This window comes from Barbatula barbatula, assembly GCF_947034865.1.
Source record: "Barbatula barbatula genome assembly, chromosome: 11".
NCBI lineage: Eukaryota > Metazoa > Chordata > Actinopteri > Cypriniformes > Nemacheilidae > Barbatula > Barbatula barbatula.
In genome coordinates this window covers 4,799,338-4,823,078 of record NC_136774.1, presented here as the reverse complement: position 1 = coordinate 4,823,078, position 23,741 = coordinate 4,799,338, and the positions used below count along the sequence as shown (strand labels likewise).

The window sequence follows — 23,741 nt, the reverse complement described above, 5'->3', positions numbered from 1 at the left end:
GCTGGGTAGATCCGGCTTGAGGGACATATACAACAAGAGTTATGTGCATAAGATAAAAACATCCTTTGATGTTGAATTGACATTGCTCAGTTACATGCCGTATATATGCTAATTCAGACCAATAGTTACATAACTGGCTAAATGTACATTGTGCACATTGCATATTCACAACCACCAACCCCTTTTTGGAAAACTAAAATATTAATAACAAATGCCTATATATTTACAATGATAATCATTATGGAAAATGAAACATTTCATGGAAGAGGAATCATATGTATGTGTGTTTATATGTGTTTGAGTCTATTGTATGTGAACGCATTTGTTTTTTTCCTTTACCTTCTCTATTTCATATTACTTTTAAGGTCTATTTTACATTATGTGTTTTCAATTTAGGTGTTTTTTATTGGTTTTCTTGTACAGCTGCTTTGATGCAATGCCAATTTAAAAGCGCTTTAAAATGACAATTGAATTAAATTCAACATGATTTTCAACTATAACGGCTTAGTCGTAGACACAGAATTGTATTTACATTTCCACCCTGCATGCTGTCCTATGCATATTCGGAACTTTGAATCCCAATAGATCGGAGATTGGATGCACAAAATCAGAAAAAAAGATGCCAGACTTGACGTGCCCAAACCTGCCTTGCACGGTTTCTGTGAAAACCCACCACCGACCACATGTCCTTTATATTACGCAGAGGAAATAAGGACTATAAATGTGTAACTAAGACATTCAGTTAATATAAAAATATAAAATGCTTCATAAAAAATTCTCAAACATTTGTCAGTAGACACTCACTATGAGAAAATAGATTGCTATCAATTTACAATGTCTCAATGTCATATTAATGTTATTCGTCGTATATTATAGTCAGAATTCAGAATCAGAATTTATTTTATTCTTAAGAATGACAAAGTACACTAGTAGTACACTAAACTAACCGAGGTAAAAAAAGCTAAAACTTACTAAGTGATATCACTATTTAAACGTAATAATTTTAATCGTAACAAAAAAGTATTAAAGAATTAATTAGAACCCATAGTTTGTTTAAAATGGTAAAAAATAAGCTATAAATTAAATAAAACGGAGCTTTAATTTATAGCCTATATAATATAGAGTTGATGTGAATTCCATAAGTATGCCAATAGTCCGGTCTGCGACTCTTGAGTCGCGTTTGTTTCCTCGGTAACGCCGAGTGCACTGCCTTGATCTGTCAGGGGCAAATACCATAGGCTATTAAAGTTTACTCAGATAAACAAATCAAAAGCTTAAAAAGAACCACTTTATGTATCAAAGAAAAGAAAAGCAACGTGAAAACATAGAAATACAACAAATCTTCAATTTAGTTTAAACAATATGCCAATTTATGTTTTTTTATTTAATGTCAATTTAAAATCAAGAAACAAATGCCACAAAAAGTAATAATAATTCAATTTCAAACGTGTGCGTTTATGTTAAACACATGTCAAGTTTCCATCATACATTTATGTGGAAGCAACGTGTTTACTTAATGTGACCTGTATTCCCGTGGTAGCTGCCACCTTGAGAGGAGTTAAAGCTCTTCCAGCAATTATACAAAGACAACAGGGAATCAGACGGAGAATTGAATTATCACCCGACGAAGACCTTCGTTTTCATTTTACGACTAATAAAGCAATAGCTTACCGATGCTCAAACTGAACAACCCCCGAAATGATCAACCATATCCGCCAAACTAGAGCACGCCATGGAAATAAACTGAAACTTTAAGCCTGTACGCTTTAATTTATGATTAGATGTCGATGTATAATATTTGTTATTTCGAATTAGGCTACAAGCAAACGAAAAATCTGAAAAGAAAGTATTCATACCGACAACATCGCCGTTTGAGAGAGCATAACTACTGTTAGCAAAATAGCGGCACCCTTGACAACGAATTACACAAAACCCGTCACACATACCCTGCCTTCATGTTAACTCAAGCACAGCCATTAATGACGTTATATATAGCATTATCTTTTATATCTGTGCTTAAGTATTTAAAAAAATTAATTAAAAAGATAAAAACAGATGCAAACATTTAGGTCTGCATTTTAGGGATCTGTTTATGTAATAATAATAATAATAGCCCAATAATAATAATATTAATAATAATACAAACATTTATTCGTTTAGCAGATACTATAATCCAGAGCCTTTAAAAAGTATTTAACATTTACCTTATGTAACAATATTATAGAATCGGCTAAACAATACAAAACATATATTTTCCTTGAATATGTAATAACAATAGCACAAAAAATAATAATAACAGTTACAATACAACTAAATAACATATTATTGTTATGATACATAAAAATGTGATTAAATCGTTTTCTAAATTTAGTTTCATTGCTTAAACGTTAGTTTTAACATATGATTGAGAAAAGCACAAGCGCATTCTAAGTTCTTCTTGTCAAGCATGGTTTTATCCTCATACTGTACTTGTTGACAGACAATTATTATCATAGTGAACTCTGACCAGTGTATCGCCGTTGCGGGGCAAAATCGATTTTTACAGACAATCGATTATTTTACAGATTTTCTTAAAAAGCCGCAAAATTATTCCGCAACAAATACCGGTGGGCTACATGTATAGGCTACTTGTTAGGCTTAAATTCAAGTTTAAACAGTTCTTTGGTCATTTTACAAAGACATCTGTAGCCTTATATTAATAACAATAGCCTAATGAATATCAATACACAAAGAGTTAGCCCTGCTAAAATGACTTCATCATAGGCTATGCTGTGGATGATGAAAACACGGGGAGCGCTTACCACCAACATTTAGTGGGTGGGTTTAAAAACATGGTTATGTGAACACTAAAGTAACATTCCATTAATGCTGACTTTAACCGTGGCAAATAGTACACTGGTTTGGAGGTGTCCCGTTTAAACAAAGTATTTATCAAACATTACAGTTACTTACCAAACAAGATTTTTTCCTCTAACGGAATAACGATGTTCCTTCGATCCCAAAATCAGTTGCCTTGACCAGGTAGGATTAGGAAACGAGCTGCGAATTGAGCCATTTAATAAAAACGCACCTTGAATCACTTGTTATGCCTACTTAAAACGCACGTTCAATCCCTTAAATAATAGTCAAAAACGCAAGATACGAGAAAGAGGCAGATGAGGCTGATTATGCAGGTATAGGGTAAATAGGCTCACTGAGTGTGAGTGCACTTGGCTGTGGAGGGTTGGGTTGAGGGAATGGGGGGGACAGGAGGAGGTGTTAGCCGCCGTTTGGGTGCACACGAGCGGGAAACACTAATCCCCCACGAAGAAGTCGCTGAAATGGGATTGAAGCCTGACATTTCCATTATCACATTACAAAATGATGTGACCGAGGTGTGACAGTCGTCTTTGATCGCACAGAGACTTAAACTTCCCTAAACAACATCCCCAAACCCCCGGGGACCTGTTTCTCCTGACAGCACAATACGCGTTTTGCATTGCTTTAAAAATACACTTACGATCGTAACAAAGACATGTCACAACGTCATAAAACGACACAATCTCGTGGTCGCACGCCTTATATAATTTGATGCAGCGTGTTCATAGAAAATAGACGGTAAACTACATTTCCCATAAATCTCATGTGACATCTACAACAAAGCACGGCGCTGATTGGTTGCTGTCTCCTCACGTAAGACGTTTACGCACACGTCACATCCGAATAAACAGTATATGCGGCTAAGACAGTTGGTTGCGTTGAACAGCTTTGTTTCATTCAGCAGATCTCAATAACTGATCGACAAACTCAGCTCATCAATACTTACAGCTAAAACAGGTAAATTGTCCAACTGCATATTACCGAGCTTTCTGGGTACTCAAACAATAGTTTTTTACCGACATGAAAACAGCGATATGACGCCGTTAACGTCCCAGGTCTCTGACAAGTGTTCAGTTCATATTATTAAAATGTTAAAGGTCAAAAAGGCTTCCGAAGTTCTCAAAAACTATCGTCCTGGAGCGTGTTTTCATTGTAAAAACAAAACAAAATAAGGGTCGTCAAGTATAACAAAATAATTTCCAGATAAGTAACGTTATATTGTGAAATATTTAGCGTACAACTGCAATTATTCTTACATTGTTGTAACTTCATTAGGGTAATACAAGTTGAATGACAATAACCTACGCTAATAATTTTTTTTCTTTTGCCACCGAAATCCTCCGGAAGTTTTTATGCATCTAATCTGTGTTTGTTTCTGTTAGAAAGAGACATTTGGTGTAGCATCCGCTACTATGAATTTCTCAGAGGTCCTAAAACAGTCAAATCAATTGTGCAAAGTTTCTCCAGATGGAAAATATTTGGTAAGATATCATCAATGTCATACAAGTAATGACCTAACTGATGTACATGTTTAGAATACCAGTTACATTACATTCCACAATGTATTTCCACTTTAGTACCTACAATTTAGATAACAATGCAATACAATAGCATTGTGGCCACATAAGTGATTTTGTTTCTTTCTTTTTTACCCCGTTCAATCTGGACACGTAGGCAACCTGTGTTCAGTATCGTCTGATGGTCCGGGATATCAACACCCTTCAGATAGTGCACCTGTACTCTTGCTTGGACCAAGTAATGCACATGGAATGGTCCGCGGACTCTTTATTCATCCTTTGTGCCATGTACAGGAGAGGACTAGTGCAGGTATCCTACATTGCTTTTTTTGGTTACAGTAGTGGATTAAAAGAAATACGCAGAATCTTTTTTTGCATAATAATTTTTGTTGCTGTCTGAACTGATTTTAATCGACCTAGTGCTAAGCACATTCATAGATGCTTTGAAAAGAACCAAACCAGATTAAAATCACTGTGTAAATGTGTAAAATACATAATGCAGTGTCTAGATTTGGAAAACAAATCAGATTTGTATGAAGTAAAATAACTACGCACCATAACCTGCTATATAACAGGTTTACTGTTGTAACATAAAGACACAAACTTTTATTTCTAATTGTCACTTCAATCCCTCTTCAGTTTATATGTCAAATGCGCCTTACCTTTGTAAGGGAAGCCACTGCCAGTCTTTCATGCTGAGTCAAAAGGAGGTCAATTTGAGTTAAAAAAGGTTGTAAACACTGTAACTGTGTTTGTGTCTCTCTATTTTATTTTCAGGTGTGGTCACTAGAACAGCCGGATTGGCATTGTAAGATAGATGAGGGTTCGATTGGACTCGTCTCATCACGCTGGAGTCCTGACGGGCGTCATATTCTCAACACCACCGAGTTCCATGTAAGTATGAAGGTGGGAGGAGTGATGTGCAGTGTCAAATGTTGCTGCCTATAAATAATACCCTAGTAACAAGTAACAAATTGTTTGTGGACAGGGATGAGTTTAACTTATGAGTAATAATTTCTGTTGAGTCTGAAATACACGAGAATTTCTATACTGCTCTACTGAAAATGAGAGATCGGCTTAATGTGAGAGGTGAATTTCAGACTGTCTTGTCACAAAAATCTGTGCTTTATTTTTGGGTTCTATATTTGATAGTGTATTCATCTACATAAATGAATCTTTTATTATATATTTGATATGCCCTCTCGCTCCCTCTGTTTGTCTGTGTGTCTGAGTTACACTTGGGCTGAGTGTCACAGTAGTCGACTGTCGCATGAACTTGATTCCATGAATCAATGACAGGTGCTGAGATGCAGGGCAGCTGTGTGAGTGTGTGTGTTCTTTATGCACTTTGAAAGATGTGTCTGTCAGTTTGTCTGTGGAATTCTTGATCTTTGTCCAGAGTGTCTGAGGGTAAGTGATGGCTAGACAGTCTGTTTTCATTTTTCCAACATCTTCGCTTACTCTTTTGGAAATTAACACGATCAGTTTGAAAAACAACAGATTCAGTTTTTTGCGAAATCAATAATAGATGACGTTAAATAATTGTTTACATCACATGGTAAAATATTGCGACACATAAACCAAGAATGAATTTATTGCTTGATTACATTGTTTTCGAGAAATATGTCAAAGTACAATGTTTGGTTTTCATTGACTTTAGACAATAATCCCTGATAGTATGCTTTTCTTAAACAAAAATGGTTATGAACATACAGAATATTAACTTAAAATGCATATTTATCGTTGCATGTTTGAAAATAATTGAATAGCACAGGCCAAGTCAGCTGCTTGCTCCAGGGTGCCATCTAGAGGATACTAAATGAATCCTGACAGAATTTATATGTCTTAAGTGTGTTCAAATAACAGATGAGCATTTGTAAGTGATTTATGGGTAAATGTAAGTACTGTAGTCCTCTTTCTCCCTCTCGCTCCCTCTCTCTCTCTCTCTCTCTCTCTCCCTCTAAACAGTCATGAAAGTATTGTTATGACCAGATATTCCCTGATGTTATGAAAGTGTATTCATAAGAATATAGGATAAAGGATGTCATTTGTAAGTGTTGAAATTGCCAGATACTGTAGCTGTTTCTACAGGTGATACTCAAAGAGTCAAAATAAGTTTAACATCACCTAGAAGAAATCGTATCATCATTAAATGGATGCTAAAGAATTCTAGTAAATGTAGAATTCTGGTTAATTTCAAGTACATGTATACTGTGTTATTCTCTAAAGGAATATCGCTTAATATTTGTTGTTAATGTATTGCTTTTCCTCAACATACTGAAGAATTCATTGGGCTAAGATTCTTAGATTCTTCAGGGAAGGCTTGGCAGGCTGCAGTTTCTGTGTGCATTGCAGCACGTCTCTTCACCTCATTACATGAAACAGTCCCTATTACAAGAGTAGGAACAAGATGCTGCATGTTATTTTGGTCCAAGTGTACCCACATGCCCCATCTTTTGGCACTGTTCCCTGTTTTCTGCTTGGTGTAAGGTACTTTAAACATGATCAGTTTACCGTCTCCACTGTCTCATATGCTATTTACATTTCAAATTATGAACCCTGTAAACATTATCAATCTTTTAGACAAAGAACAACATTCTTTGGATTGTTGGGTTTGCAAACTGGGGGGGGGGATTAAGTGTGTTTTCAAATTTTTTAACTATCGCCATTTACATTACATTTGCAACAGAGATTCAATACATTAATGTCAAGACATTCCAATAGACCTACCAATCTTTGTGTAGAAATATAAAAATTATGCTCCGAGTCATTTTTCACCCAATGTGAATTATTTTGATCTCGAACACCCTCTTTAAAATAGTGTATTAAAGTGATAGTTCAACCAAAAACTTTAAATTATGTCATCATTTACTCACCTTAATGACTTTATTTCTTCCGCATAACACAAAAGGAGATATTTTGAAGAAAGTTGGTAACCGAACAGCGCTGGACCCCATTCACTTCAATTGGATGAACACAAAACCAATGCAAGTGAATGGGGTCCAGTTAACAAGATGTTTCAAACTATCTTCTTTTGTGTTCTGCGGGAGAAAGAGTCATACAGTTTTAAAATCACAAGAAGGTGAGTAAATAATGAAATTTTTTATATTTTTGGCTGAAGTATCCCTTTAAATATTCAGTCATGGTAGTTAATAAAATTGAAACGTCTTTTTAACTTTTAAGTTATTTTTTTTGCCCCTTCCCTGATTTTGTAAGCATATGTTTCACACTTAAAGGATTCAGTGCATCAGACTAATTTTAATATTAGACAAAGATAACCCAAGTAAATGCAGAAATGCAGTTTTTAAATGATAGTTTTTCCCTTGATATATGAAATTATCCAAACATACCTGGCCCTATGTGAAATGGTAATTGCCATAATAACTGGAATCAAACTGTTATTTAAGTAAAAAATAAATAGGTTAAAGAACAAATCTTAAGAATGGACAGAAAAAATATTATTGAAGGCTCTATGTATGTCTAATATCTAAACGTTTGCTGCGACGAGGACTTGTCTGGCCATCGTCTCCCCCTTTTGGACACGCCATCCAATCTGAATACAAGCCAGATCCAGAGGTGGGTCTGACCCTGAGGAGAAGGCATTGAAAGACAGAAAAAACTGATATTAGAGCATGGGCCACTTGCAAAAACAGTAAGAAAGTATGATGGAGGTTGTGAGTGTTCGGTTGCCACCAAGCTAACTGTATTGTGGCATGAACTTGTTTAGGCAGTGAATTAGATTAATTTTTTATTAAAGAGATGAATCTTTAGTCTAGAATTAAACTGATCGAGTGTATCTCAATCTGAGTTAGGAGCAATGTATGAAAAGGACCTAACGCCTCTGGAAGATATTGAAACCGTTGTTTACCTCATTTGCAAGTCGCTTTGGATAACAGCATCTGCTAAATGAAAAGAGCTTTGCAACTGCAGTGTGCGTTATGCAGTGTTTCCACTATATTTATTTTGCATGAATTTTTTATTGGGCAGTAAGCTTTATTACAATACAGAATGTTTAGAAAGCAGAAGCAAAACAGGTCTGAAGTTGCAACTCAAAAACGACGCCATAACGTCACAATTATGTTAATTATTGTGTTATGTCATCCAGCAACACAGTTCCACAAAATCTTAGCGGAAATTGTAGCTTTTTTATAAGGGGCTGCTAATTTAAATGCTTCTGGGTTATATCCTTATGCTAATGATGAGTTTATAATATCTGTAACAAAATGAAAAAACATATTTTGTGGAAATATGATTTATTATAAAGCCGGATACCATTTCAGAACTATTTTATAGGTGTGCAAACTGATAATTTTGATTTCATTCTGTCAACTAATAACAATATTTCTCCCAAATTTCAAATAAGAATATTGTTTCTATTTGCAGATAGAAACAAGTCAAAATAACAGGGAGGAACAGCAAACAGGTCAAAATCAGTCATTTCAGGTTAAAAGCGTATCTTACTGTACATGCTTTAAATACTTTAATGTGGGTTTTTATGACGGATCTTAAATTAGCAGTTCACCTCATAACATGTTTTATAAACGTATACTCATTTTCTGAAGCTGTGCAACGTGCAAGTAGTCAATTTTGTACATGTATTTAAGAAAAGTAAAAAAAAAATTTTTTATTTAATAAACTGACCAAATTCGAGGTTTTCATCTCTTGTCATGCTGTCAGTCTTTCACACTGATGTTGACAGTATAAAGACAAGTTGGTCTCAAAGGATTGGAATTACATCTTTGTATTCATAGCAGTATTTATGTGTCTTGTATACTATATGTGTAGTCTTGAATTAAAAAGAGTACACATTTTCCTTGTTTCGTTTACCTAATACGAGAAAGAACTACATGTTCCATAAGCTCTTTGTTTGGTGTTCATTTGTATGCCACTGGATTTTTGTTCAAGTTCTTATGTAATGCCAACTAGTTTAGCCATCAGATTTGTAATTAGGCCTTTGTTTAGTGCTTTATTTATATAGGTATTTTCTAAAATATGTTTTTTCTCTCTCTCTCTCTTTACAGTTAAGAATAACTGTCTGGTCCCTTTGCACAAAATCTGTATCCTACATCAAGTATCCTAAGGCATGTCAGAAAGGTGAGTGCATGGGAATGAATGTAAACATTGGGTGTATGCAACTAATTCAACTATAAGTGTATCTTCATTATTTGAAATTCATATGCAAGACATACCTGGATTTTATACATGTTTGGTTTATGCTTTTCTGTGCCATGAAACAGGGATAGTCATCTTTTTCTGACTATTGAATAAGAATAAAACCTGATGTACAGTCACAGGTGCGCTTTTATTGGCTAGTTTAAAATTACTCTTATCAGATTTTACAGCTCGACCTGACAAACAGTTTTGTCTGGAAACCCAGGAGACCTAAGGATAGTCCCTGGCCGTTCAGCCAGAAGTCTCAAAGACAGCTGTGGTATATGGCACATATTCTTCATAACGGCCTGTCAACAAGGAGAGAAGTTGTATTCCACAAAACTATAATAGATCAGCTTAACCACTGAAGCACATCGCTCATTTTTTGGCCTGCATTGTATCCAGCCGTCTGTCACCTTTTGTCAATAGATCCTAACCTAACAGCGGTTTTTATTATATCCTTCATTTTTGTTTTATAAGCAGTATAGTATAGTGAGGGCAAAATAAATCCAGATTATGCTGTGAGAAACAACTGACTTGCTTTACATATTACTGTATATAATAATAATACTAATGATTTGAGATGATTAAACTCCACAAATAACAAAACAGCAGCACATACAGTATATATTCCTCTAGTCTTAGTAGCGATACAGTGCGAAAGCTTTAATTTAGAAACAGACCAAACTTCTTCATTTACTCAAAATATTGCCAGATATTTAATGGTTTTCGAACCCCCCCATACCCCCCGAATACAGTAAAACTGCACAGTCTAGAGTGGCCTTTTGTTGTGGCCAGCCTTAGGCACACCTGTGCAATAATCATGCTGTCTAATGAGCATCTTGATATGCCACACCCGTGAGGTGGATGGAGTCTCTCGGCAAAGGGGAAGTGCTGACTAAGACAGATTTAGACAGATTTGTGAACAACATTTGAGAGAAGCAGGCCTTTTGTGTACATGGAAAAAGTCTCAGATCTTTGAGTTCAGCTCATGAAAAATGGGGTCAAAAGTGTTGCGTTCATAATTTTGTTGAATGTATATATAGAATATACTGTACATTCAGCTTGTTTGGCTTTAAATGCATACATTTGTTGTGCCAGGGATGGACTTTACATCTGATGGTCGTTATATGGCTCTGGCGGAGCGACGGGAATGTAAAGACTACATCAGTGTGTTTGTGTGTGATGACTGGCATCTTCTCAGGGTGAGTTTATCACTTCCATTCGGTTTATTGGCAGAGCCTTCACTGCAAAAAATTATTCTGGGTCGTATTAGAGTTCATTAAATGAATTGAGTTAACTTTCCTCAATACAATTGTTTTCTGTTTTTTTAAAACCAAAATTTTAATTAAATTTATAGAAAAAAAATCTCTGAATTCTGAAAGCACAAAATATTTAATGAATTCAACTCAATTGTATTATGTTCAACCCACTTAAACTTGTATAAAGGATCTTTACTTAATTATTTTGTGGTTGGACTATATAAATTATTTTAGTTAATTCCACTAATTGAGCAGTGTATTTAGAGGTCCCAGCATGCTTAGCATGCGACAACATTATGATGGTCATTTTTGTCAAAAAATGTATGGGCTAATAAGAGGAAAGACTTGGATAGTGTTCATTGTCCAGTTGTCTTTGAGATATTTTTGAGGTTCGTTGTTATCATCGTTCAAAAGAGTAGTGCGTGTGCTTAGGTTATGGGAGAGCTCATGATGTGTGTTATTTCACTCAGTGAACAGTAATTCCAGTACTGAGACAACTCTCAGCTTTCTTGTACATCATATATGTTGTAAACAATAATAAATGTTAAACTGAAGTTAAAAAAAGAACACGAAGTTAACTCCAATGCTCAAATTTGTATTTTTTAAAGTTTATCATGTGACATGTGCTTAAATAATTTTACTTGATTTAATCATGGAATATTGCGTTAAAAGTAAGCTTTAAAGGTCTTAAAATGATAGTAACAATATTGGACAAAATATTTGTAAGTAAATATTCGTGTCATTTTTTTACAGTGTTGGGCTAGCAGTTCACACACATGCTACAGGTTCGCCGAACCTTTATTGCTTGTGTCGGAGATGTAGTTCATGTTTTAGATAACCGCTTTTTATTGATTCGTTATTATTGTAATACTGTATAACATTTTTCATCACATTAAAGCATTTTGAGAGTGAAACTCAAGATCTGGCAGGGCTGGAGTGGTCTCCTAATGGCTGTGTGCTTGCAGTGTGGGACAGCTGTCTTGAGGTGAACTGCTTCATATGTCAATTGTACATTAAACTTTTATTGTCAAATGCTTTGGTATTACTGTAACCAAACGAGTGTAGTCCTACAATTGTTTTTATTAAAACTGAATCGTGATGTAATGAAACATTCTAAAAACAACTAAGAAACAACTTGATTTTTTAACGGCAGGTATGATTCTGTCTGTCTTATTTCCTTAGTATAAAATGTTGTTGTATTCGCTGGATGGCCGTCTGTTGTCCTCCTACAGTGCTTATGAGTGGTCTCTCGGCATTAAATCTGTCACGTGGAGTCCCAGCAGCCAGTTCCTGATCATTGGCAGCTATGATGAGAAGGTATGAAATCTTAACAAAACGTAGACAGAATTTATATTTTAGGGTACATTAATTGTCAAGTATGGTTTGTAGGTGATTACAATTGTCTGTAATATTAAAGAAAGTTCTGTTGAATAAACCTCATGTAATTAAATGTACTTTGTGCTTGTAATAAAACAAAGGTGTGGACTTAAATTTTAAGATGTTTTGATGGATTTCCACCAGGTTCGGATCCTGAATCATATCACCTGGAAAAAGATCACAGAGTTTGAGCACCCTGGGACAATAAGCAACTCAAAAGCTGTAAGTTTTTTAATCTGTTAAATGTTTTAGTCTAATATTTTATAAAAAAGTAAAGATTCACCATTCCTTTAAGGGTGAACTATTCCTTCAATTTAGTGCTTTGAAGTCCCCATGAAATCAAAATGTATATTTTTCTTTTTTTGTCTCGCCAACCTTGTTCCTGGAGAGCTAACGTCCTGAAGATTTTCGCTCCAACCCTAAAGACTAATCGTTTTTATCTCTATCCAAACACATCGCATATAAAAGACACAAGGATTCAAAACTCACATTCTGGCATGTGCGCCCATACAAAACTAGACATTTCATGACATAATTCTACACTTAAGCCTCTCATCAAATTTCCAATTTCCGTCCTGCAAGAGCATTTGACTATAAAATAATGACAAAAATGTATTTACAAATTATTTATGTATAATAAAAATGAAGAAATAGTGAAAGATAGAAGTGTCCATGACTGATATTCTTATCCTCCTTACATTAAGACACACACAAATATGTTTACATTAAGTTTACTAGCAGATTACTTTATATTTTCTAGTTAAAAAGGTAATATTTTCTTTTCACGCTGTGTACACGAATCTTTTTGCTCTCATTACTGATACAGGTAGTTTTCCGCATTAAAAAACTGTGGCATGTAATATAATATACAGTAATTCGTTAATGTCTTATTTATGATTCATAAAAACTTGCTTAGGCATCATGGCTTTTTTTGCAAAACATGCTAAGCGATTGACGGTTTTAAATGTTTACAGTAATGATAATTCTTTTGGGGGAAATGTTAAAAATCGTATTGAACTGTCAGTAAAAAAAAATGTGTTTAAGGAAACGTTCACCTCAAAATAAAAATTGTGTTATTTATTACTGAGTCACATGACGTTTAACATGTTTTGAGACCTCCCGGCATCTTCGGAGCACAAGTAAAGACATTTTAGGTGAAAAAATTTAGATTTCCAGGCCTCCTCACAGACATCATGGTTATAATTGTTGTTAAGGTCCAAAAAAGTACTAAAGTCATTGCTGAATTGGTCCATCCGCTTTTAGTGGCTTTATTGAATTTTTTTGAAGCGACGTGAATACTTTGTGCGAAAAACAAACCAAAATAATGACTTTGATCGATACATTCTCCTCTGTCTTGTCAGTGTAGTTCACATGAGCTCTTAAACGCATGCGCATTGGGTTTGAGAATATATCAATTTAAGTTGTTATTTTGGTTTGTTTTTCACACAGAAAGTGTTCTCATCGCTTCAAATAATTTCAATGCAGCCACTATGAGGGGATGTTCCAATTGTCAAATTGACCAAAATGTCTTGAGTACTTTTCTGGACCTTGACAACAACTATAACCATGATGTCTGTGAGGAGGCCTGGAAATCTCTCGGATGTCATCTAAAATATCTTTAGTTGTGTTCCAAAGATGCCGGGAGGTCTTAAAACATGTTGAATGTCATGTGGGTGGGTAAAAATAACACAATTTAGATATTGAGATGAACTTCCTTTATTGCTTTGTCATACCTTGTGGTACATGAATAGAAAGGGCATTTGTAGAAGTTTTATCAAGAAAATCATGTTTGACATCTTGAAACCAAGATGTTAAACACCCAGTTTGACTCCTAAAACCGAAATTTAACACACACACAATTGGCAACGCCTCATAGAGCAATTCAAAGCGCTCAGGAATGGTGTAAAAAATTACAGAGCAGGACGCGAGGGTCGTGAGGAGCGCATTACATGACAGAAATTGCCGTGTCAATTTTCTACTGTAAACAATCGCATGTTTACATAAAAAAACGATGGAAAGGGCCGCAGTGCAATGGGAATAACGCTTTCTCAGTGGGTGACCTTTTACAGTCTCGCTCTTTCATTCACAAGCACGTCCTGCCTCATTATTTCTCACTAATAACTGAAACAGGAACCATTTTGCGTTCCCCTAAAGGACATCCGACACCTTCAAAAACACCCAAGCAAGCAAGCCAGTTTCATTTGTAATCCTTACTTTGTAAAGTTACTTTGGTAACGTTTCTGTTTTTGTTTTGTATTAGGTGGTATTTAAGGAGGTGGAGAAAAGTGCTGTTGTAGTCAGAGATGATCTTTCTATTCATCAGTTAACTGTGGGCAACTCGCTCTTTAGCACAAAGAGCAAATGTAAGTTTCATCAATCTTGGGTCGGGCTCAAGTCTACTCTTCTTGCTAGATAGACTATGTAAAAAATGTGAGGAGAGTCCCTACTGTTAACGTTTGCACTAATATTACCAGCTATGCAGACAGAATAGTCTCGATGGAGACTCTAGTGTGGCGGCTAAGCATGATGTCAGGTCATTAAGAATTGTGAGCAACTATTTCTATCGATGACAAAGGTCTGCACATAGTATAGAGTACCACTTAATAATCTGAAATGGCATAACATTTTATTGTAACATTTTGTGCATATTTACTTGCATATAAAGTCTGTTTGAGTAAATCCTACAAAAATATGTCCAGGTGATATTTCAGTCTGAAATCAAGAGGGAAAACATGTTTTTCTTACATTCTTAACAAAATACAGTGAGGAAGAAACTATTAAATACAGCAAGAAATGTTCTTTCCTAATGCTATGCAAATGAGACCATTTGAGAAAACATTTGACTAATAAACATCTATACTTTATTACAGATGAGATAACACAGCTGCCAGCCCAAGTGCCAGTGATCAAGCCCGATCTAGACCGCGCCAACCCTAAAATCGGCATCTCTGCCATGGCTTTTAGTGCCGATAATCTCTACCTGGCTACAAAGAATGGTGAGATTATGTCTGTAATATGCAGTGGGGTCCAAAAATCTAATTTAACAAGCATTGATGTCATTTAATCTCATTTATACCTCTTCTGTTGAATCGCATATTGTGTTCTCAATGATATCCTCAAATAATGAATGGAAAACATTTACTTACAAATTCATACTGTATACACTTATACTGTTATAATGTTAATCTAAGGTTTATTTTAAAGTGATACTTCACCCAACAATGGGTCTCGCCTTCGAGTGGTTCCAAATCTGTATACATTTCTTTTTGCTGTGATGAACACGGAGGAAGAATTTTTATAACCAAACAGATCTTGACCCCCATTGACTCCCATAGTAGGAACAATTACTTTATCTTTTCTTTTGTTCTGTTGAAAACAAAATAAGACAATTTGAAGAATGTAGGACAGCAAACAGTTCTGTGGCACTTTTGACTACCATTGTATTTTTTTCTATGGGGGGGATCGGTTTGGTTATAGGCATTCTTTCAAATATCTTTCTCTGTGTTCATCAGAACAAAGAAATGTTTACAGATTTGGAACATCTCGAATGCGAGTAAATGATGACAGAATTTTCAGTTTTGGGTGAAGCATCACTTGAATAAACTATTCAATCAAATATTTAAACTGAGCTTGACAGCCAACCAACAGCAGCAGCTCTACTTACAGTACCTCATGCCCCTTGCTCTATTTGGCAACAGCAACAGCTATGAGAAGCATTGCAGCCTGCTAAACTGGATCAGATTGTCTGAACCATTTGGCACATTGCTTCCTGGGAAATCCCCTTGTATTTAATACACACAAGCTTATTCCACCTATTCAGATGTCCTGACAACTGTCTGATTCACAGTCTCTGATTCTGTCTGTGAGGGTGTTGTTACTGAGATGCTGATGTTGTGTCAAATTGCCGTCAGATAACATGCCCCAGAGTCTGTGGGTGTGGGACATGCAGAGACTCAGTCTATTGGCTGTGCTTGAACAGACGAGTCCGGTACGCTGCTTTAACTGGGACCCTTGCAGACCCCGACTGGCCCTCTGCACCGGAAACACCAGAGTTTATCTCTGGTCACCAGCTGGTTGCGTGTCTGTAAACGTACCAGTAGAAGGTATGTAAGATATGTCATCGCCATTGTTTTGTCTCAAGATGCACACCAGTAATATTTTTATCTGAGGCATTTTATTCTTAATTATAAAAGCTACTTAAATATTGAACTAAGGCATGGTCCTGGCTTAAGCTATGCCTTGTCTGTGAAACCAGGCCATAATCTTTAACTTGTAGTGTACTGTAATCTTAAACTTAAGGTTGATTGCATTATTTGTCTGATGTTTGATTACACAAGAATTTATAATACATTCTAAATGTTAGAAAAGGCCCTTTTTAGGGTCCCCAGTTTGAGAACCACTGTCCTAAACGTAGGCTGTTTGTGGTTACCAAAAACATACAGTATTATGATGATTTTTGGCCACTATATGAGAGTTATCATCACAGTTTTGAACCAACTTTTTTGTAAATGCCTAACCAACCAAACAAGACAACACATGAAATGGATTGCATTCAATGAAGTTCTATGGAAACAGTGAATATCTTATTCTTTGTTTCTACACAGGCAATTTCCAGGTTCAGTCTTTGTTTTGGCACTGCAGCGGCAACTCGCTTATCCTGTTGTCTAAGGAGCAGCTCTGTCTGTGTTACATGGACTCTGAAAATAAGAAATAGACCAAAGGGCTTCACCAATACTTCCAAGAGTTTGATCTTACGATACAGAACTTGTTTCTATGAAATAGAAATACTTTCACGTGAGCATGAGACACGCACAAAAAAACACTAGTGAAAATATTGTGCCTGCGACCATAAATCAGCATGTCATTAAATTTTTCAAATGGGATTTTTCCATTTTAACTAAATTAAACCTAAACTAAATTAAAGTTAAATCAAAAGTACAGTTGTCAAGGAGTCAAACTCAAAATCTGATTACAGCCGCTGTGAAATGTCTGATATCTGTGATATCTATGATATTCTCTAAGATCTGCTTCTCATGTTCTTAGTTATAGCTGTTAAACATGAAAAACCAAATGTACAGTACTGTATCATCTTAAAAATACAACAAATGTATGATACTTTAGCATTACAATTTTTAATTGTAAATGTAAAACCTTTTGCTATATTGATAATGTCTGTGTTGTATTTATTTTTTGTGTGTAAAATCGTTTAGATTTATTTTTATAGGATTTGTAATAAACTTTATCAACTATAATTATTTCTCTCCTATTTTTCTAGCTCTCAGGTAAATCTCACAAAACCTGTCATAACAGGTCACAATTTCACCACCCCCAAAAAGAAAAAAACTATTTTGGGACAAGATTTTCCCACTCACATTTCTATAAATTGTATTAAAGCCTTTTTGATTTAACTGATTAAATTGTTTTTAAAAAGTATAATTCGTATGATAATGGTATGTGAATCTAGGTATTGGAAAAATCCAGGTAATGTAGGTTTCCTAATTCAATTTAAACCACTCCGGCTGCTTTGGGTATTAGAAACATTTTATTACAATGAAAGGAATTTCAAAATACTGAAATATTGCGCATGATAAACAACCTTAACGGTGATATACGGTTGTGAACTGCAAAAGTGCTTGGGTTATTTGGGTGATTTAAAGCTATGACTTAACAATTTGAGACCTAACATGCATGCACAACGTTAAAATTAAACTAAACAAATGCCAAAACCATTAAATAAGACTACATCTGGTTGTCTATGCAAAGCAGAATAAGCAAAAGGGCCAAAAAGTGCATGAAGATAATGTTTCAGTCTCACAACCCGTAATAAATCAACAGTGCAAAGTCTTTGTAGAATCTTACACTTTATAGTGCATCCACAAGCAAACAAGTTAAAGCAAGACCAACTTGACCTGAGGAATTGACAGTATGATCACAAATGTATTAAATAAATTAATTTATGGCTTAATTTATCAATTTATAAAGCAAGCTAACTAACACAGAAAAGCACATGTAGTACAATATACAATAGTTTGTGATATACCAGACAGAACAGCTGATATTGTGAATGTAAGTTCTTACGGATATCCACAAAAGAATGCTTTGTTATTTTCAAGCCAGTTTTGAGTCAAAAGAGGACGGACACATCACTGGGTTGGAAATAACCCAGCATTTTTAGTGTATATTAATATAAATCCTAAAATATTCGAGATCTCATTAGACAATGACCAGATGGCAACCTGGGGACTGTCTCAAAGTTTATGCCTCAAAGTTAAACCGTATTCTGGGGATTACAAAAACAGCACAAAGACAATAACAGAACATGAACAGCACTTTTTAAGCACACCTTGCGCAGCTATAGTATAAGAATACCATAATGTAAGAGGCAGAAGAATGTTTTGTAGCAGTAGTAAATTAGAGAAGGCATGCAAATAGATTTATTTTCCCTTGTGAAATGCTTTGACACTATAACAAACTATTTGTTTCCAGTGAACAGCCAGTCTGTTCAAAAATCGATAACCTTAAAATCCTGTACAGGCATTCTGTCTCTTTCCCTATCCAAACACCTCGCTTAAGATTGTGGAGTGATAGGTAACCAAATGGTTAACCTGACCTAGGGGCACAGGAGGAGTAAAAAAAAAGTCACTGCCCAAATCATCACCCTTGTTAAGGACTGTGACAGTTTTTGGTCAAATGTTAAAAAGCATGCAGAAAGAGGATCAGTGCATTTAGACTTAACATTAATCATCTTCACATTAGCCAAGGCCACACACACAGACTGCACCATCAAACCATTTAGCCATTAGAATGGCTTTTTTATGGGGTGAATGGATGAAGGGCACAAAGATTGGCATTGGGTGCATCCACGACATTCAGAGAACATTTTTCACATATCACAAACATCCGACAACCAAAACAGCTTACATACTTTCACAATACTGGCAGTAGCTAAAACCCAATTTTTCCTCTTGTCATGGAGTAACCCAATTTGGCTTCATTGTTGATAATAGACATAATGCCCAGGTAAGTTTCAATGAGAAGTGGGCGCTCCAGTATCAGCACACCATTAGCCCGTCCTGGGATCGGGAACTCTTTATGGGCCCTTTTCACTGCCTGCACGAGCTGGGTCTTGAAGTTTTCAAGCTGAAAGACAAAAGACAATTCTTTTCCTACTTTTCTTTTTATCTACATGGCTTAACTTTGTGACAATCAATTGGGGCAGCTTGGACATGTGTATCTTCCTCTTACACACTCCCTCTTGATGAGAGGGACAGAAACCCAACATAAAAACTATCATACAAAAACTAAAAACAGTAAAAGGTGATGTTTTTTGCGAAAAAATTAAGTAGCACGAAAAGAAAAATCCAAACAAAAACAAAGAAATCTAAAAATAAAAGATAAAAAATAAAGACACAATAGCAAAAATAAATGACTTGTAAAAGAAGTTTAATCCTCAAGTTATTTTATGTCTGCAACAGATTTTTTCTGGCAGCAACACATCTTCAGACTGATCCATTTGAAACGCTCTACACTTAAATGCTGTTGAGGAATTCTTGCTTAGTTTTATAAATAAACACAACACGGTGAATGAAGATATTTGAAAAATATAAATTTTATTATAAATGAAAAGATGTTTCCTATATAAGACTCTACATTGAAAACTAAAGTAAAATGCTAAAAAGGATCAACGTTTGTTATTTAACTACCTTTTTACAGTTTTTTTATGTATATCTTTATCTTAACTATGTTCTGTTTATATTTCACAAAACATTTTTTTAACTTTGATTTGTGTAATATTAATTGAATTTTACTAACCATATTTACTGATATCCTGTTGATACTTCAATCGTTATAATTGTGTAAATTGCTCCGTATCAGTAACCGTAATATTCTTAACTGTTATGACTAATATCACGTGCGTTGACAGAACAGCATTGTATATATCGAGTTCAAGTTTTAAAAAAATGTATTGTATTGAGGAAAACGGCAGTAGTTTCATGTTTTATTATTATACCCTATATTGTATCTTTTATTTATTTATGTAAATGTGCTTTGCAATGCAAAATTGTGAATTTTTCTGCTAAGTGCTTAACTTCTGCTAAATGTTATTTTGTTTTGCAAATATAGGTGGCATGGATTTAATACCATAGTTACTGAATTTTACTACACACCAGTTTTGCTATTATACATTTTTTATGTTTTTAGTCTTATAGTATAGATATTCGTTTTATTTTTATCGTAAAATATAATAGGATGCAATTGCTGTTTTAATTAAAAACATTTACCTGGCAGATGGAAGCCACCTTTTCATCTGCATGTGCCATGGGATGTTCAGTGAAGGTAGCATAGGGTATATCACTGGACCACGGGTTCCAGCGATTTATAAATGAAGCTCTTGGCCGCTTATCCCACTGCACACGGATACCAGTTCCCTCTCTCCTTCAGAAAAACACACACAAACAATCCTGCAATAATATATCTGAAACCGTTTTTTTTGTTTGTTACACTGTATAAAATACACCAGTAGCCTATGTATAAACAATTACTAAAGTGAATGATGAATGCCGTTTCACTGAAATGTAACGCATCGTATGTATGGTAGACTTAATTCACTTTACAACTGGATCATAAAAACTGGCTGATACATAACAGAAAGGAGCAAGGTGACTGGAAGAAAGAGGTTAAACATGAAGGAATATGTAATGTCAACTTAAAAGGAGTAAATTTATGGGCAAACATTACTTTGTTTTAAAAGGCATGCGCCAATGAACAATAAGACTGTGACTGTGTATAAACCACTTCGGATGACGTAAACAGCGCTGATTCAACACAGGTCCAGAAGAACTCCCTGTTTTCTAACACTACACAACCGTTTGAACGAAACACAATCGACAGAACATTTATTACCGAATCAAAATGTTAAGCCAATATATTTAAGATTTATTTATGCATGTAAGATTTAAAAATAAATGAAACTGTAAGTGCCAGTGACCAGTGTATACATCTTGCAAAGGGGTTTATAAGCCTAGGCCCATTGTCAATGTTGACTCAAACATACAGTAACCCTTATTTGTCTTCAGTTAATGTAGAGCAGATATAAACATCAATAAAAGTCTTACTTATTTAAGGATTTTGGGGGAAACTCAAACTCGCCAACAGAGATTGTGTCCACAGCGTTAAGAGACATTCTAATCACTTGCTGACACTGAAGGTTGATGAAGTCATATTTGCACACCAACAAAGACCTGGAAAACACAAATGTCTCTTTAAAACTGATCTACAATTCTCTTGTCTGTATTTTCTCTTGCTCTTACCTCTCAGTTATAAGTACCAGTCTCTCTTTTTCATTGTTCCAGTGATCAATTCTGTGGAAATAGATAAAGCCGTCATAAACATGAACTGACGTTTACAAATATGTGACCCCGTCTGTGAAAACCAGGCTAAGGTATTAAACTCTAATCCTGACAACGAAAGTTTGTTGTCAGCTATTATTTCACTATGATTTCAATCTTTGACATGGCCTTACTCAGTCAAGATTTAAGATGTCAAAGTTATATTTACATATACATTTACGCATTTGGCAGACGCTTTTATCCAAAGTGACTTACATTGCAATATCCTATACATTTTTACATTGGTATCTGCAATCCCCTGGGATTGAACCCACAACCTTGCGTTGTTAACACGATGCTCACCGAGGAGCTACAGGAAAGCATTTCATATTTTTAGAGAATATCTAAAAGAAATATGTAGAGCACAAATATGGGTTTTCACAGACAGGGTCACGTATTATCCACAGAATAAATAGTAGTTAATGTGTGCTTTATCTCCTGTGAGAATCTTATGTATTTTATGGTATATTTAAATAAAAGCCTTCCCTTACATCCTGATTCGAAATAGTTTGTGTTCAGAAAATACTTAAAGTTTAGTATTTTGTCCAACATGTTCAAAAACAAGGTTTTTGTAACTATTCAATTAAATTGAGGGACTTTCTGATCATTTCGTTGTTTCCAAAAATGAACACTGTATGTACAATAGACTCACTCTGCCAAGAGCCACACACTAAGAACTTCTCCATCTTCTGAAGGCAAAGCAACTGTGCGGATGTCATTCACCGCCTGCTCTATGGTACCTGTCTAAAACGAAAGCAACATTTTAGATCAAACTAGCACAAATGTTAAAAACGTAACACAGACGTTCAGATACAGTCCTTTACACAAAGTCACATTCATATGATACATCAAGAATCAAAACCCAGAAGCCGACGCAGAATAACTGTACATAAATATAAACTATTTCTGGATTATGTAGCAAAAGCAAAGAACATACATCCGTATTTATTTATGTACGTATCGAATACCTGAATTTCCAAAGCAGTATGTGTCAACGTGTGCATAATCTTTAAGGTTACTGATCTATTCGTAAAACAGTTATTTTAAATGTCTCCGCTATTCTTTAAGTTAAAATGGGTTTATAAGGGTGTATAATAAATGGATGTGTCTCAAACCCCTAGGCCACCTTTCTAGTTTTCAAAATACAGTTTAGAAAGAAAACAGATTTTAGGAGTGCCTACTTACCCTAAAGACGAAATAATCTTTGACTTTAGCTCGCATGGTTGGGTTGTGGACATGGAAAGGCGTGAGTTTTTGTAGCGGGGTGCAGCAGGCCACTGAAGCTCCAGACAGGGCCACTGCATCATCGCAGTCAGCCGGGTGTAAAACAGCCGCACCCGGGCTCTCAGGGTCTACGCTGTCGTTCAGCTGCAGCATCTTGCGGTCGATGCAAAGCTGCAAATACAGAAGCCTACAAGCAGCGATTCCGCTCAGCCGCACTGTTATGTTGTGTTGTAAGGGGAACGCCCACTCACGATTTAAAGGGATACGCTCGGTTTATACGTTTGTCACTTTCTAATTTGTACACAATAAACGATGCTGTAATATTTGACTGTAACGTTGCTATAACTGTAATGGTAGTTGATCATTTCCACATCTACTAAAAACCAAACATTTTAGTTATGAATGCACTACGAACTAACAGTAACGGCCATAATATTTGAACGCTTTTTAATGACGTTCCACAGTGTTTGGCTCCATCTGGCGGCCGTCAGTTGAAGAACCACTAGTGTTGCTCATTTATAGGGTCCAGCAGCTAGTGCACAGATGCATCCATTCTTCCCAAAGTATTTTCTCTGTTTATTTGTTGATTAACCTCTCGGTTATTATTGCTTATTGTGTACTCTTTATACATTTCTTTGTTCTGATGAACACATGGATGAATGCTTGTAACCAACTAGTTATCGACCATTGACTACCATACTAGGGCCCAAAGCAACGTTTTCAACCTTTTATACTGTAGCTTCAGGGTGGGCATTTTGTAATATACCAAGCTCTGTTAAGTGACTGTGCTAAGACATCTACGACAAAGTACAACAAAGGTCGGCGGCAAAGGAATGGAAAGTGAGCATTCAAGAAAGTGAGCACTGTTCGTACTCTTTGTGTATAGTGCATGATTATTGTGTGTTTTATAGTGCTCATAAAGATCCCTCTTGATTCATAACAATAGGTAAGGTGAGACAGAT

The 23,741-nt window shown here is 35.5% G+C and overlaps 2 protein-coding genes across 2 annotated transcripts; one reads left to right on the top strand and one right to left on the bottom strand.

Annotated features, from left to right (window-relative positions):
* Positions 1-3,687: 3,687 nt before the first annotated feature.
* wrap73 (WD repeat containing, antisense to TP73) lies at positions 3,688-17,420 on the top strand. The gene is made up of 13 exons (XM_079467797.1): positions 3,688-3,816; positions 4,242-4,340; positions 4,534-4,686; positions 5,154-5,270; positions 9,398-9,470; positions 10,629-10,732; positions 11,688-11,774; positions 11,972-12,106; positions 12,311-12,388; positions 14,427-14,529; positions 15,037-15,162; positions 16,078-16,269; positions 16,771-17,420. The coding sequence occupies exons 2-13, from the start codon at positions 4,272-4,274 to the stop codon at positions 16,878-16,880; spliced, it is 1,347 nt and encodes a 448-aa protein (XP_079323923.1). The 5' UTR covers positions 3,688-3,816; positions 4,242-4,271; the 3' UTR covers positions 16,881-17,420.
* Positions 17,421-17,692: 272 nt separating this feature from the next.
* On the bottom strand, positions 17,693-23,009 carry tprg1l (tumor protein p63 regulated 1-like). Its single transcript, XM_079468103.1, has 6 exons — positions 22,741-23,009; positions 22,208-22,299; positions 21,478-21,528; positions 21,283-21,408; positions 20,449-20,602; positions 17,693-19,306 (listed from the first exon to the last, which is right to left on the bottom strand). The coding sequence occupies exons 1-6, from the start codon at positions 22,930-22,932 to the stop codon at positions 19,112-19,114; spliced, it is 810 nt and encodes a 269-aa protein (XP_079324229.1). The 5' UTR covers positions 22,933-23,009; the 3' UTR covers positions 17,693-19,111.
* Between the last annotated feature and the right edge of the window lie 732 nt (positions 23,010-23,741).

Bases quoted from the DNA above. Each gene is read 5' to 3' on its own strand.
- wrap73 (XM_079467797.1), top strand. From the start codon at position 4,272: ATGAATTTCTCAGAGGTCCTAAAACAGTCAAATCAATTGTGCAAAGTT. The intron at 9,471-10,628 runs GTGAGTGCATGG...TTGTTGTGCCAG, and splicing joins TCCTAAGGCATGTCAGAAAG to GGATGGACTTTACATCTGAT. The intron at 16,270-16,770 runs GTATGTAAGATA...GTTTCTACACAG, and splicing joins TGTAAACGTACCAGTAGAAG to GCAATTTCCAGGTTCAGTCT.
- tprg1l (XM_079468103.1), bottom strand. From the start codon at position 22,932: ATGCTGCAGCTGAACGACAGCGTAGACCCTGAGAGCCCGGGTGCGGCT. The intron at 22,300-22,740 runs GTAAGTAGGCAC...CTTTCGTTTTAG, and splicing joins AAGATTATTTCGTCTTTAGG to ACAGGTACCATAGAGCAGGC. The intron at 19,307-20,448 runs GTAAATGTTTTT...TTTGTCTTTCAG, and splicing joins AGGTGGCTTCCATCTGCCAG to CTTGAAAACTTCAAGACCCA.